At 38.5% G+C, this 13,710-nt stretch overlaps 4 protein-coding genes and 1 long non-coding RNA gene across 9 annotated transcripts; 2 read left to right on the forward strand and 3 right to left on the reverse strand.

Moving 5' to 3' along the window:
- Window positions 1-250: 250 nt before the first annotated feature.
- On the reverse strand, window positions 251-2,264 carry LOC121781773. The gene is made up of 4 exons (XM_042179464.1): window positions 1,925-2,264; window positions 1,763-1,833; window positions 1,147-1,252; window positions 251-627 (listed from the first exon to the last, which is right to left on the reverse strand). The coding sequence occupies exons 1-4, from the start codon at window positions 2,005-2,007 to the stop codon at window positions 456-458; spliced, it is 432 nt and encodes a 143-aa protein (XP_042035398.1). The 5' UTR covers window positions 2,008-2,264; the 3' UTR covers window positions 251-455.
- On the forward strand, window positions 2,184-2,717 carry LOC121781783. Its single transcript, XR_006046188.1, has 3 exons — window positions 2,184-2,321; window positions 2,425-2,516; window positions 2,582-2,717. It is a non-coding gene; the product is annotated as an uncharacterized LOC121781783 (long non-coding RNA).
- Window positions 2,596-6,321, reverse strand: LOC121781726 (glycerophosphodiester phosphodiesterase GDPD4-like). 2 transcript variants are annotated; one of them, XM_042179426.1, is made up of 10 exons: window positions 5,983-6,321; window positions 5,585-5,642; window positions 5,393-5,499; window positions 5,047-5,144; window positions 4,674-4,734; window positions 4,522-4,602; window positions 4,293-4,385; window positions 3,496-3,585; window positions 2,965-3,092; window positions 2,596-2,892 (listed from the first exon to the last, which is right to left on the reverse strand). In XM_042179426.1, exons 1-10 carry the CDS (start codon window positions 6,172-6,174, stop codon window positions 2,724-2,726), a joined length of 1,077 nt encoding a protein of 358 aa, XP_042035360.1. In that variant the 5' UTR covers window positions 6,175-6,321; the 3' UTR covers window positions 2,596-2,723. The 2 variants fall into 2 exon arrangements, with proteins under 2 accessions (XP_042035360.1, XP_042035365.1); XM_042179431.1 differs by lacking the exon at window positions 5,393-5,499 and having other exon boundaries at window positions 5,556-5,642.
- Window positions 6,204-9,086, forward strand: LOC121781743 (tropomyosin-like). Of its 3 annotated transcripts, none has more exons than XM_042179438.1 (12): window positions 6,212-6,363; window positions 6,465-6,521; window positions 6,668-6,754; window positions 6,950-7,083; window positions 7,194-7,252; window positions 7,326-7,380; window positions 7,459-7,506; window positions 7,829-7,856; window positions 7,970-8,079; window positions 8,338-8,385; window positions 8,596-8,715; window positions 8,856-9,086. In XM_042179438.1, exons 2-12 carry the CDS (start codon window positions 6,473-6,475, stop codon window positions 8,913-8,915), a joined length of 798 nt encoding a protein of 265 aa, XP_042035372.1. In that variant the 5' UTR covers window positions 6,212-6,363; window positions 6,465-6,472; the 3' UTR covers window positions 8,916-9,086. The 3 variants fall into 3 exon arrangements, with proteins under 3 accessions (XP_042035381.1, XP_042035372.1, XP_042035378.1); XM_042179444.1 differs by having other exon boundaries at window positions 6,468-6,521; XM_042179447.1 differs by lacking the exon at window positions 8,856-9,086 and having other exon boundaries at window positions 6,204-6,363; window positions 8,338-8,395; window positions 8,596-8,697.
- LOC121781701 (probable sucrose-phosphate synthase 4) lies at window positions 8,940-13,700 on the reverse strand. Of its 2 annotated transcripts, XR_006046187.1 has the most exons (15): window positions 13,229-13,700; window positions 13,032-13,121; window positions 12,743-12,960; window positions 12,516-12,579; window positions 12,225-12,424; window positions 11,672-12,152; window positions 11,472-11,594; window positions 11,214-11,345; window positions 10,960-11,136; window positions 10,823-10,876; window positions 10,690-10,752; window positions 9,775-10,599; window positions 9,566-9,693; window positions 9,102-9,456; window positions 8,940-9,030 (listed from the first exon to the last, which is right to left on the reverse strand). XR_006046187.1 is itself a non-coding variant. In XM_042179405.1 (14 exons), the coding sequence occupies exons 1-14, from the start codon at window positions 13,586-13,588 to the stop codon at window positions 9,192-9,194; spliced, it is 3,180 nt and encodes a 1,059-aa protein (XP_042035339.1). In that variant the 5' UTR covers window positions 13,589-13,699; the 3' UTR covers window positions 8,940-9,191. The 2 variants fall into 2 exon arrangements, 1 of the variants encoding a protein (XP_042035339.1); XM_042179405.1 differs by having other exon boundaries at window positions 8,940-9,456; window positions 13,229-13,699.
- Between the last annotated feature and the right edge of the window lie 10 nt (window positions 13,701-13,710).

Raw genomic sequence — 13,710 nt, forward strand, 5'->3', positions numbered from 1 at the left:
AGTACTTATGTTAGATGCCAGCAGTTAGCACTAAAAATTCCCTAAATCTTAAATTAAATCTAAAAAAGTAATCAAAATGTCCGAATCATACTCTTTGGATGCTACATTCCTAACCATATAGAAATCAACATAAGTTTAAGTATCATGCTCATGCCCCATGCATCCTTTCCCTTTCTCATTCCTTTGACTACTCATGATTGAAAATAGCATTACTCACGTCGTCTTCTTGCACAGCTAATACATGCTGAGATTAAAAATTAAATTAAATTATCGTTTTTATAATACTGTGAAAGTCTGATACACGATGCCTTGCAAGAGCAACATGACAAAGAAACTAGAAAAAAAATAGAATTTAGGGTACAACATTTACATGCTAGTAGCCTGTACAAAAAAAGCTTTGAAACAGTTATATCTAAGGTGTGTCCAATGGCGATGGCGTACCGTTGATTCTTTAATCATACGTCCTGATTCGTTAAAGCGAAAGGAGGTCCACCAGTAATGAAAATGCTATGCAGGACTTCCCATGAAGCTTTTCCGGTGATGACTTTCTTAAGAGCATCAGAAGTTAAAGCGAAAGGAGGTCCACCAGTAATGAATTCACCAAATCGTAGAAAGGGGATCATCAAACTGTTGAGAGAAGTAGTAGATAAAAAATCACTAATTCTGAGATTCGTTATTCAAAATTTCTGGTAAGGTAGAAAACCAAGTCATAGAATCACTAGTGGTATGATATAACATGGTTTTCTACTCAAAGTTACAGACTAAAGTGCGAGTTTATAAGACGAAAGTATTGCTAGATTACATCCGTGCATACCCTCCAAACCAATATGAAGAAGGGGACACTCACAACCATAGTACATAAGCCTCAATCCCAAACAAGTAAAAAATACACTTCGGCAATAGACTCGAACAAAGTACATCAAACCCCGCATCACGATTTTGATGGTAAAGACAGAGAAGAGAAACATCCATCCATCACTATGCTAACTATGTCTTTCTGCACCCTAACATGCAGTATTGCATAGTGGAAAAAAGACCATCCTAGGTTGGGAAACAATCTAACTAACAATTATTGATCCTTGTAGTGTTAGGCAAAGATTGAATTACAGAACGGACTGAAACGACTTGAGCTTGTTAAAGGATTACCTCAACTCAATAGGAGTAGCAATAAAGTTAGTCAGCATTACAGTTGGAGCATGGCAATGGGATCCAAGCACCGCAATAGCTAACCCGCATAAAAACACAGTAACCCCTAGTAAAAATGAAAAACCTCCAAGTATAAGAAAGTCATTAAGATCACATCTTTGTGGTCCATAATTTCAGATATTTATGATATGTGATGTAGTAACATCAAAGAGGGCGACACGATACAACATACATTAGCAGAAAGTTAGTAAAAGACATCCAATCACGAGACACATTAACTAGTTGCACTTTCAAATATCCAATTGATAAGCCAGATATTGAGTGGATACCGATAGCAGTAGTACAATACTGCCTTTTTTGAGGGAGTGAACTCAAACACACAAAATCAAAGCATAAACTATTGATACCAAAATCACAAAAAACTTCCCAAAATATAATCCTTATACCCTACAATGAACATATACATCATTCCAAGAGGAGGAAGAGAACCCTTAAAAGTTATAGTAAAAAAGATCAATTTCAGCACAAACTGAATGCATGAGGTATAATATATATACGATTAAAGAAATGAATAAAGCTGAATGAGTTGTTGAAGAAGGAAGATAAGATAAGATACCACAGATGGGAAAGATCCCTAGAGTGATTCCCAGCGCAGCTGAGAATGCGAGCTGCTTGGGCTCGGCTCCCCTATTAAATCAATCAAATTGCCCAAATTTTAGTGAGCAGTGCTGCCGCAATCAGTCAAAAAAACGAATTGAATTTGGGAAAGAGAATAAACCGGCGAAGGATTTGGTGAAGAGGGTCCACAATTTTTCTACGGAGCCACGAGACCAAAAATCCACATCCAAAGCGTTTCGCCATCGTTGCGTGATTTTTCTTGACTGATGAATCCTTGTTTATCGGTGAGCTGTGCCGATCACGCTTAATTGATTGATTGATTCCTGCTGCCTGCGCTCAAATCAAGATGAAATTTTGTTTTGTTTAATTTGAAAATTTTGGATGATATATGCAGAGAGTGTCGCATCTCTGCGTGATTCTCAGAGTTGGTCGGTTCTCGGTTGGTTAAAATCAAATTTGGGAATCTGATTTATGACGTTGTATTGAACCGGCGGTTATTCCGTTCGTTACTTTCCCACTCCCACCCTTCCACCAAAACATTACTAATTACTCCATAGGTATTACTAATTACTAAAGTACTACCATATAATAATAGAATTATAAAAATTTTATTGATTACTAATATTCATGACTGGTGATTTATATACTTTATTTTTCTAGATGTGATCCCTTGATCTACAGAAGTCGCACTGTTTGATATCTTCGAATGCAAGCTTGTGGTGGATCGGCCAGAGCTGGACGACTATGTTGAGGTTAGTTTTTCGACTTCAGAGTGTTCTTGTGTTTCTTCGTAATTATATTTTTGTTTTTTTACCAGAAAGAGAAGTGGAATGTCCAAGGAGCCGCTGTTATTACTAAAAAATTTGCTCATTCGAGAGAGTTGAGTAATGTCAATCGACTAAAACAAAATTCCATTTCAAGATACATGAGTGAGGATCTAATGAAGATTGGGGCAGCATCTAAGAAGTGAAAGAAAAGCCTTCCTTGAAGCATTGCTTCCTGCGATCTTGCATAACTTGCAGAAGCAGAGAAGGATTGCCCGTTATCACTGCATCTACACGTTCCAGCAACATTTTCTGCATCGACGACTCCTCATCAACTGTCCACGCGAAAACCTTCTTCTTCCTCCTGCAAGTGCTACTCGTCACAAAAATATGCAGCTTCATATTTACTCCAACGAAATTATCTTGAGATTCTTACTCATGGAGGATTTTCACAAGTTTCTCATCGATTAATGGGTGGTAGACGCCAACCACCCCAGCGCCTCTCATCCTCAACAACTGCATCCTAGTTCCATTTGATGGATCCATCATTACAATGTATCCCACCTTCATAAACACCAGATCAACCACACATGTAGCAGTATCAATAAAACATTATGCCCGAAAAAATCAATCAACATCTTCAGTAACACAGTAATTGTATACAAGTAGGAGAAGCTAGTTTGATTGTTGGTGAAGCTTTTGTTTTTCTCCACATTTAACATCTTAAAATCAACCACAAGAGAATATATCACACATATAACATACACATCCCAAGTGCATTGTCTGTTGACCCTTCTATAAATTCACGTGGCCAAAACTTGCCTTCTTTTGATACTCATCTCCCTTAACTTCAATCCAAAAACAAGTGCTCCTTCTTTTGAAAAATATCATCGAGTTGAAAATGTCTATAAGAAGTTACTTTTACGGATAAGAATGTAAAAGATGCAGCAGTTTAGCCTTATTTTACCATTGTATCATTGGATAATCTAATCAGTTCCCTTGCCAGGCTGTCACTTTTCGCCCAGACAACGCAGTTCTTGCAATTGGTTCTTTCTACCTGTAAAAGTATAGGTATTAAGTCAGCAATCAACTCTTTCTGGAAAACTAGTCAGCATTCATTTAAGAAGATAGAATGATTCACATTCTCACTGGAGAATGCAGAATAGGAACTAGAGTTGGATCGACACTATTGGTAGTTAAAAGCATGGAAAATTTAGGTGGAAAAACTGGATTACAAAATTGCACTTGGGGATTGTTAACATGGTCCTGAAAACTAAACAACCAATATAAGCAATGTCGAAAGATAACTAGCATGTTCTATCTAAACTGCAGCCTCCTCTTTGTTCTGTATAACTGTACAAGTTAGCTTACCACAACCAAACAAAGAAATTTTTTCACTTATTTCCACTCAGAAACTTCCATCAAGATAAATTCTTTATTGTCTTTACTCCTCATTTGCAGAACAGAGGTATGTCACAGTTTTTGAAGAACATAACTTTTTTGCGAGTGTGAAAGGAAGAATATTCTGATCCTAAATATGCCAATTCCAAATGTAACTTGCATTTTCTATTTTACATTCACAATAATCAAACAAATGAACTTTCATGTATTTCCGAATAAATACATGCTAATACAAAGGAAGTAAACTGTGCTATAAAGAGGAAGCAAATTTGAACCAAATGATAGAATTGGCATTTTAAAACCAAAACTTGCACAATACAACACAAACAAATACAGATCTTGGCAATGGCTAAGAATACTTACAACAGAAAGGATATCTTTTGCTAGTCCTTTCTCATATAGTGGAGGCCCAACTTTAGCATCGAGAATCACCTGCTTAACTGAACCTGATACTAACTGATCCACAATAAAACCAAGCTTAGAACACTTTTAGAGTAACTTGGAGCTAAGTGCTATTTGACCAGTGGAGATCCTTACAAGAATCATGTTGCCGAGATTTTTTCAATTAAAGGACACAGATTCTCCATCTTACCCTTAATGCGTCTTCAATGGTTGGGATGTTTAAATCACTGAACTCCAAGGATTGGTGATGTTCGGAACCCAGATCTGCAATCTACAGCAATTGAGTATATCAATATCCCTGTTTGATCAATTAAGTATTTGACATTCTAGGGGGCAGCCCACCTCTTTCCTGCTCAAATAACCAACTTTAGAAGAAGTATTTCCAGATAGTCGCTGCAGATCCCTGCCTGTAATATGTGAGAATCAACATTCCAGTGCATCTTCAAAAGCAAAACATAGCTTGAGAGGTGAAACTAAAGAAAAGGTAGGCGGAAGTTCTTCGATATAGAGGTTGTCAAATAATTGTTTCTGCTTGGCAGTGATTTTACTTTGACACCACGTACTAAACTCAAAGGTTGCTATGTGTACTGTAGTTTCATAGATGAATGGCACTCTTTTTGTGATTATATAATCATCTGAAAACGTGAAGATCTCATAGAAAAAATACATTCCAAGGAGATAACCAGTGAATGCCTAAATCACACAACATGATTACCTATCATGAAGAGCTAACAATAATCCATCTGAAGAACGAGATACATCAATCTCAATACAATCTGCTTGAGAGCTTAAAGCAATTCTATAAGCATCCATCTGCCACATAAATGAAGGCAATTCAATATTACAATCCATACAACTTTAGTAAATTTCAAAACTTTACTTCTATTCTATCTCCCTAGATTTTCTTTTTTGTTTTTACACTAAAAGTAGAAGGATCTTAGGATCGTATACAGAAGTGCATTAAGAAGATCAGAAAAGGGAAGAGATGAACAAACAATATCATTGCTATATTTTCAGTATCCAACAAACACAATCACTCCTATCATTTAAGGCCTTTATACCTTAAAATTTAACTTCAAAAGGCTAAAGTGTCCATAAATTTCAACACACAGAACCCGCCCTACAAGATGCAGTCCATAACTAGGGAAGGAAGTTGCTGGTGTGCATTCTGGATAAATACAAGCAAAACGAAATAAGCCAAGTGGATAAAGATGAGATGCCTACGGTGTTGGGAAAAGCCTTGGTTGAGTCACCTCCATGAGCACACACTAAAGGTGGACTCGACATCCAACTGCACTTTCGTAATTGCATCTGCAAATACATAGAAGCCAATAAGACTACGACCTAATTGCAGGCACTCAAATATGTTTCATATTTCAGAAATTCATTCCAACAGGCAGCTGGAATCAGTCACTTTTTCACTAACGTTCAAAATATATGAATAAGCTACCACAAGAAATGCAAATGAATAGTAAATATGAAAAAGATGAATAAAAAGTCTGCTCCAATCTATCAAATTTCACACAGTAAAGAGTAAGAAAAGGTTCAATCACACCGGAAACACCGCCTTACAAGTATATAATCCTGATCGAGATTGGATCAATCAAATTAGCAATTCAACGAGAAAAATGATAGAAAAGGAAAAAGGAACCTGACGGAAGCGGCGGAGGCTGAAATGGAAGTAGAGAGGGGGAGCAATTGCAAAAATGGCGAGGGAAATTAATAGGAACCTAAAGAGTTTCTTCCTCGATGAAAAGAGACCAAGTTTTCGTGCAAAATTGGTGCCTCTTTGGACGCGGAGCCGCTGCTGTTGCCGATCCCATCGTGAGATTAGGGCCGCCATTTCTCCCCCTTGTGAAGAAGATCGTTTACTATCTTTTCTAGCCTTCCCAAAATCCCACAGCTTCTCTTTTTAAAACAGTGATACTTCTCTTCCAAAAATAACCCTGACACCTCACCATAACTACCCCCATATATAAGAACCAACAATCCCGCGTATTTTAAAACTCTCTCCTCACTCTCTAAACTGAAGGTAAGTCTGGAATTATCGATCATTTTCAATATCGAATGTGAGTACATTTCCATTTGCAAACATGTTCTGTGTAACTGAATGAAATTTCATGGATCGATCAGCAGTTTTAATGGAGGAATTGTTTCAGTACATGAAGACGCTGCGCTCTCATATCAACGGTACTCTCTCGATAATATTGGAATTGATCCAGTTGCTCTCGTTTAATAACCTTGAGTTTTACTTGATATTTTGTTTTTTTGATGTTGTTAAATGGCTGTAAAGCTTTCGAAGTGTGAGATTGAAACTAAAATCCACTGAATTGCAGATGTGGCGGATCACGCAGCTAAAATGTCAGTGGAAGAGCATATGCAGAGCACTACTATTGAGAATCTCCAAAAGGATCTCGATTCAGGTTTGTATATAGGAAAAAACTTCTTCCACTAATAATTGATTTTCATCTCCTTTTTAATGCTTAGGCTCACACATCAACATTAGTGTTGTGGTCATTTGGTTTAGGAATTGTTGTTCACTTTTGAACATTTCTTTTGTCATAATTGGATTTTATAGTGCACCTGATCTGAGTCCTTGTAATTTCGATAAAATGCAGTGAGGAATAATACTAAGCAAGTCAAGGAAGAAGCTGATCGGATAGCTAGAGCCAAGGGGGAGATCTGCTTGAAGATTCTGGAAAAACAGAGGAAAATTGCTTCTCTTGGAGCTGATTTTTACACTCTATGTAAGGTAAATATTGGTTGATGGATGTAGACCTATATATTATGAAGAAGGAACCTATGAATTTCGTATACTTGTTTTTATCAATAAGTGAAATCTTTATTCCTCTCGGCATGCAGACTTTGGAGCTAATGCAGCAGGAAAGACTGAGCCTCTCAGCTAAACTTGTGGACCGAAGGTAAAAGTGGATCATATATTCATATCTGGAAAAGCTCTTAATATCACATGACAACATGTTTGCTCCTATACAGTGCACACTATAAGAATCTTACTGAGGATCTCAGTGGACAGCTATATGAACAACAGGTCTGAGATCTTGTGTAACCCTCCGAATTGGCCATGCAACATTTACCAGTAATATTCGACATGTATTTACTTGTGCAGAAGTGGGTCAAAACTCAAAATGTTGGCTCAACAACCAGAGATGACTTGGTAATTTCTTAAACTTTCTCCTGTAGATATTTGTAGGTATGATGATCGCATGCTCTTTTAGGGGATCAAGATATATAACTAGCATTAGGGGATCAAGATATATAACTAGCATTAAATTCATAACAACACTAACGTTTAGCACGCAGAGATTTTGAATGAGCATAAACTGTGATCAGGCGGACATTAACTGCACTCCATCCTTTCTAAATTTGTCTTTGACTACCATAACACTAGACATATCACCAACATGGTTGATAAGTGTCAAACTTTATTTTTTCTGACTCTGACACTCTCATGCTCTACATGTAATTCATTATTGCAGGTAAATGAAAATAACGATGGAATAAAAGGTACAAAATGTGCATTCCCTTTCACGTCAATCAATGGATGTAAAGGACAAAGCTATCTCATCTGCTAGGGGTAATCAATCAAATCGATATAACAAAGCCTTGATGATTTCCAGATTTCCCTGATGGTGTGGACCAAAGCATTATGAAGGATTTTCAAGCTGCTAAGGCTAAGTTTGATGAAATAAAGCAGCTAAAATCAAATCTTGTTTTGGAGAATACTAAGGTTGGCATAAGCATCTTGTTATCGGATACGCAATTTTTTTTCCTTTCCAACTTGGAGATTCATAGTTCAAAAGACAAATAATCATATTCTTGGAATTCATATGAGTAATTGTTTATGGGTTTGGATACACATCTTTAAATGTTAGGCTTTGTTGATTTGTAGCTGAAATGAACTCTCAGCTTAGCTTAGATATGTTAATCGAGTTAATCAAGTAACTTTAACAACACTCACATTTTTGCATGACTACTCCGGTGACAGCTGAAGCAGTCTGTTGAACTAGTGAAGGCTAAAATGACGGACTTTAAGGTGACTTCCGGTAGTGTGTATACTTCCATTCCTTATATCTCTTCTAATTATTGATTACCTAGTTTTCTACAAATCATGTGCTTCGGATAATGAAGTTTTTTGGAGTTTTAGTGGTTAATGGGCAGCACACTCAATGAACAAACAAAGAAACTGATATAATTTCCTTTTTATATGTTCTTACTATCTCATGACGATGCTGAGTGATTCCAGCCAGAACTTAGGGACATGAGTGAGAAAAGCTTGGAAGAGGAGATTCAGGCACTCTTATCCGATAAATCTGGAGAAGCTGAGTACGTGCAATCCCTTGAACTTCAGATTATGAGATTGAAAGTAAGCTCGCCACTGTATCTTTACATTTTCATTCAATGTATGTAAGCTAGACGTTCTGCTCTTGGCATTATAGCTTCTGGTGATCAACTCTCTGAAACAAGGCTTTTTATTTAAGAGTATAATAATTATTTCATCTTCAGGAAATCTCACACAAAGTAAGGTGCTCATGTGGTGAGGAATACAACGTTAAGCTGGATTAATGGGTTCGGAAGGTGGCAAAGAAAGAAGGAAATTCTAAAGATGTATCTTTCAACATATTCTTAGCATGTATAGACTATCAAATATGCGACATGGTTGGTGCAGACAAACAGAAACCTGGAAATACAAATATCATTATGTGCGCCTTCTATCTAGTCTTGATTTAAGCGATAGGTTACATTATCTACCTTAATTTTCTGTCTTCTCTTTTACATGGCTGTCGATAATATGATCTGCATCAGTGTGCCATGAGTAGTCACTTGTGCTTCTATCACAAATCAGATCGGATAATGAAAAAAATCCAAGGCTTTGGAAATGTGTTGAACTTCAAAGCCCTCTGCCAGAGTTACTCTTTTGTTATCCCGAGAGATGGACATGCTGTCCTCACTATGCACATTAATCTCACTTTCATAAACAACAGAATCTCTGAGGATAACAGTTTTGTGAAGACCTCCGAGTAAATCTTCATGGTCCGTGTCCCCTCTTTCCCCCATGAATAGAATCACTTTTTCCATATCTACAGTCCATCTCACAGATAAATATCTGCGCGTATATATACCTTAGGGTTAAACAGTATCTCAATGTAGGCGTGACACAGGAAAAAACCACAATAAACTACTCAAATAATTGATTTGTGAAATGAAAGACACACCTTAGTGCTTGAGCTCTTGATGCAAACAACGGTATAACATTCAATTTCGATGCAGCATGAGTATAGACCATGTTGCACCTTAGGCCTCTCATACATAGCCTCTGTCTTAGATCATCTATTTTATGAACCTGGGACAATATTTGCATGTATGTGATTCAATTATTTCCCTCCAATATATTCATATCAGAAAACATTGGTAAAAAATGCACCTTTGCTTTCGGTTTGATGCTATATGAGTAGCATCGTGAGCCACATCGACTGAGCTGCACATCATCATTCTCTACACTGGCAAGCCTCGTTACTATTGCTTTCACATTCTCACCTGGCCAACGGTACTCAATGTGGGATTCATAGTCTTGGTCTGAAACCAAATCTCTCCAAGGATAACACATTTCACTTCCACTGCTACAAACCAGTGCATCGAAGACTTCTAGCTTTACCTCACTCCCCAACATTTCCTTCGTCTCCTGCAAACTCATACCTGTCAATAGTACAAAGCCTATCCCCATGCACTTTGATTCCGAGACCTGAATAACATTCTTGATAATCAATGGCAGTTCCTCAGCAGGGCCTCCGTTACTGTTATAACTGTCAACGGCTATCGCACACAACCGTTTCCTTCTCCCGGGACAGTAAATATTTACTGATTTTCCAACAGAAGTTGCCTTTTGCTGTAGAATAAAATCAATGATTTTCTGCTGGTTGCTAGTTTCATCATCAGGTTCCCCATTAGCCTTTACATCCACATCAATAGAGAACTTCAGAGATAGGTCTTCAATGCCTCGGAGTGATTCACTCAGTGGTTCCTCTGGAATCGGCATGACAGAAAGATGATTTGTCGGGTGGTAGTTTCTGCAATGCTCAACTTGTGAGAGGTAGTTACGACAGTGCTCCAGCCATGAGAACTTGTGAATATTTTTCAGGCCATTCCTCCGACATTCTTTCCAGAGGTTCTTGTCAGCAACGAGCTTTAGAAGAGCATCTGAGATGGCATTCTCATCATGTGGATCGACAAGCAGACCGTTATTGAGTGCCTGCTTGGTCCAAAACCAAGACCTTTGCTTAGTTCATGCTGAAAAATAAGTACAAAACAGTAACAGTATAAGAATAATCGATTTTCTTACCTTTAATATGTCAACAGGTCCACCATTTTTTGTGGCAACAATGGGTAGTCCATAAGCAGCAGCCTGAAGGAATGAATATTACTAAGTTAACTTAGCCTATTACAAATTACAAAGCAGCTTTCTGTACACTGACCTCTATAAGAGTGAGACCAAATGGTTCGACTAGAGCTGGATTGATGAAAACGCCCTTCAATACAGATCCATCAAATTAATCAATGTTATTGATCACTAGCCAACAGCAGCTGATTTTTCCATCATTCAATTACTTACCTTGGTTTTGGCTGCCAGGCGATATATTTCGGGAACTTCAGGTTGCTTGTGATGCTTTGGATAAGCTACCTGACCATACAAATCGTACTTGTCAACAAGCTTGAGTACTGTTGTAAGAACGGATGAGCTGCTGTTGGACATTTCCTCAATGTTGTCTCTGTTTCCTAATATTAGTGTCTGCAAGATTAGGAGTTTATCTTAGATTTCTGATCAGCAGCTCAGTTATGCATTAGAAATTTAAAACGATTCGCTACCAAGTTTGCCAGTTCTCGAAGGGGCTGGCATTCTCCAAAAGCCTTGAGTAGAGTTGTTATGTTTTTCTTTGGATCTGGGCGGGACAATGCTAGGATCATAGGCTTGTGAGGATTGGTGAAAAAACGCACAATCTGCATCGGAATCATCAATTCTGTGTTAATAGTACACTATGCACATCGTGGTCTTTGGTGGTTTATTGTATTGTCATTAATCATCATTCCTTGATTGGGCATTTTTAGCGATTAACAGAACCAGACCTCTGACCATATCGGAGGCATTGGACGTTTCTTGTCAGCACCAATCATTGATTTGAGATCTCCTTTACTGTCTAATGATAGTTCCTCCGCCACACTGCTGAAGTCCATACCTGGTTGTATAACCTATAAAAAACAAGTTTGATGTTTCATATCAGTCATTTCTATACTAAGTTACAGCATTGAGAAACATAAGTTCGTACCACCATCCTTGGCATGTATCTTCCGAGGCAGCTCACTCCTCTCCGTCTCCTTATCCTCAGCTTCCTCTCCAACTGTAGATCAAATCCATCATACAAACCCCACTGCTCTTCAATCTCTTGCTTGGTGCTTGTCACTACTATCTCGGCCGAATCCAACCCCAACTCCTCAGCCTCGATCCTCCTTATTATATTGTAGGAGCTGTCGATGTCCTCCCTAGAGAGCCTGCCTTGTTTGAGTAGCTGCTCCAACTTATTCCTACCCAGGGAGTGCCCCGTTAACACCATTGGCACATTTAGGACAGCAGACAAGCGCGCTGCAACTTCGCCTGCATCTGCATAGTGGCCGTGGATAACATAAGGCCATGCCGGTTTTCCAGAGTTGACTTGCTCTCCCAAAGCTCTTGCCATGTTGACGATATGGCTGAGAGCTCCATCAACAAACTCACCTATGTAAGGCCATAGAGACTCTTTTGGTATGTATCTGTTCAAAGAAGATTCAGATTACAGTCGAACTTGAGAGGGAAGATGTGTGGAAATTGAAGCGTATACATACTTATCAGACGGGCCACAAGGGATTCGGACAAGGTAGGCCCCACAGCTATCAAATCCATCAGAGGAGCATGAAAGCATCTCAATAGGTTCACTATAGGTGGAGTCAACCTCGGGTGAAGTAATCTGTCTCGTGAGAAGATCCACTCTGTGTATCCCTTCCATGTTGGCCAAAGCTCGAGCTAATTCCACCACATACTTAACCTGATCAAGAATTGGAAACAAGTGAGTGACATCGCATCGAATACATTTCAACAACTCTCTACAGTACACCAGCGCAAGAAAAAAGAAGTACCTGACCACCAGTATCAGAGTCTCGTCCAAGCTCCATATTTTCTCCGCGAACCAGGCCATGAAGACTGCATGGAAAACACTAAACATTATATGAAAAACTAATTCCATCATATGTCATCCAAACAGTAACATTGTAGTATTATTTTCCAATCGAATATTCTCTTTATATTTCTAGTTGATAAACAAATTTACAACCGGTAATTTGGAAAAAAAGGATAGTTTACTTACCTTATAAGAACAATATAGAGTTGTCGGGATTTGTCATATGGCCAAAGCTGAGCATCCGAACTTATTCTTGGCATGTTTGTGATTAAGCCAGTTTGATTAGACTCTCCTTTGTCCCTCTCGCCCTCAGACAGATCAGAAAGATCATGTGCAGCATCACTACGCGCTTTCTCTCTATCAAATCTCCGTTGCACTAGTTTTTGTGCTGCATCCCTTGCCATCTGCACGTAGAATAAGTGTCAGTCTTGATTCACTTTCAAAACATTGCAGTTTCCCATTTACAAGGGCTCACCTGCTTCTTTCTGCGGGCGAGATGCCAAATACGCCAACACATATTCTCAAGCCTGTTGTTGCGATGACGAGAATTCCTAGTAGCTATCATCTGTGCATCCATAGCCAATCTCACAAGTTACAATTTACAATGAATATCTTCACTAACATAACTTGCATACTTAGTTGATTCACTTGTTATGATATGTACACACATACCTTGGTCCATGTTCTATGGAGATCGGCCTCATCAAAGCCAATGACAACTTGTTCAACAAAGTACCTAGTAGGAGTGAATATCTTATGCCTCTCGATTTCTATCTTGTCGAACTTCAACATCTCCTCATCAAGCTTACTCCTTACACTGTTGCTAAAGCTCTTCTTTTGGCTTCTTCCTCGGCCCTCTGCATCCCTCTTCCCATTCCGTGCACTTCCAACGTCCAATATCGCCTCCAAATACCCGTTAACCCACTCGTTCTCTCCCATGTTCACCATCTCTTTGTTTAGAAAAGTTTGGGTTTGAAAGAGAAGAAGCAGGACCATCCTTATAAAGCCAAAGATATTGTTCGAATATTGCATTATTTCCTCAGTTTATTCTCTGCATGGGATTCACTAATCATCTCTATCTCGTTTCTATTTTTTATTATCAGCAGGGAACGTCAAAAGGTGTTGTTTGCAACCTCTTGAAATGTTGTTAGAAT

Source organism: Salvia splendens, chromosome 2, assembly GCF_004379255.2.
Source record: "Salvia splendens isolate huo1 chromosome 2, SspV2, whole genome shotgun sequence".
In the NCBI taxonomy this organism is placed as follows: Eukaryota; Viridiplantae; Streptophyta; class Magnoliopsida; order Lamiales; family Lamiaceae; genus Salvia; species Salvia splendens.

Bases quoted from the DNA above. Each gene is read 5' to 3' on its own strand.
- LOC121781701 (XM_042179405.1), bottom strand. From the start codon at position 13,588: ATGCAATATTCGAACAATATCTTTGGCTTTATAAGGATGGTCCTGCTT. The intron at 11,595-11,671 runs GTACGAACTTAT...TGTTTTTTATAG, and splicing joins GATACATGCCAAGGATGGTG to GTTATACAACCAGGTATGGA. The intron at 10,877-10,959 runs GTAAGTAATTGA...TCTGTATTGAAG, and splicing joins GCCTGGCAGCCAAAACCAAG to GGCGTTTTCATCAATCCAGC.
- LOC121781773 (XM_042179464.1), bottom strand. From the start codon at position 2,007: ATGGCGAAACGCTTTGGATGTGGATTTTTGGTCTCGTGGCTCCGTAGA. The intron at 1,834-1,924 runs GTTTATTCTCTT...TTGATTTAATAG, and splicing joins CTTCACCAAATCCTTCGCCG to GGGAGCCGAGCCCAAGCAGC. The intron at 628-1,146 runs GTAATCCTTTAA...TTCTCTCAACAG, and splicing joins GCTACTCCTATTGAGTTGAG to TTTGATGATCCCCTTTCTAC.
- LOC121781743 (XM_042179438.1), top strand. From the start codon at position 6,473: ATGGAGGAATTGTTTCAGTACATGAAGACGCTGCGCTCTCATATCAAC. The intron at 7,084-7,193 runs GTAAATATTGGT...CTCGGCATGCAG, and splicing joins ATTTTTACACTCTATGTAAG to ACTTTGGAGCTAATGCAGCA. The intron at 8,080-8,337 runs GTTGGCATAAGC...CTCCGGTGACAG, and splicing joins TTGTTTTGGAGAATACTAAG to CTGAAGCAGTCTGTTGAACT.
- LOC121781726 (XM_042179426.1), bottom strand. From the start codon at position 6,174: ATGGCGGCCCTAATCTCACGATGGGATCGGCAACAGCAGCGGCTCCGC. The intron at 3,093-3,495 runs GTAAAATAAGGC...GTGTTTATGAAG, and splicing joins GATTATCCAATGATACAATG to GTGGGATACATTGTAATGAT. The intron at 2,893-2,964 runs GTAAGAATCTCA...TAGCACTTGCAG, and splicing joins CTTGTGAAAATCCTCCATGA to GAGGAAGAAGAAGGTTTTCG.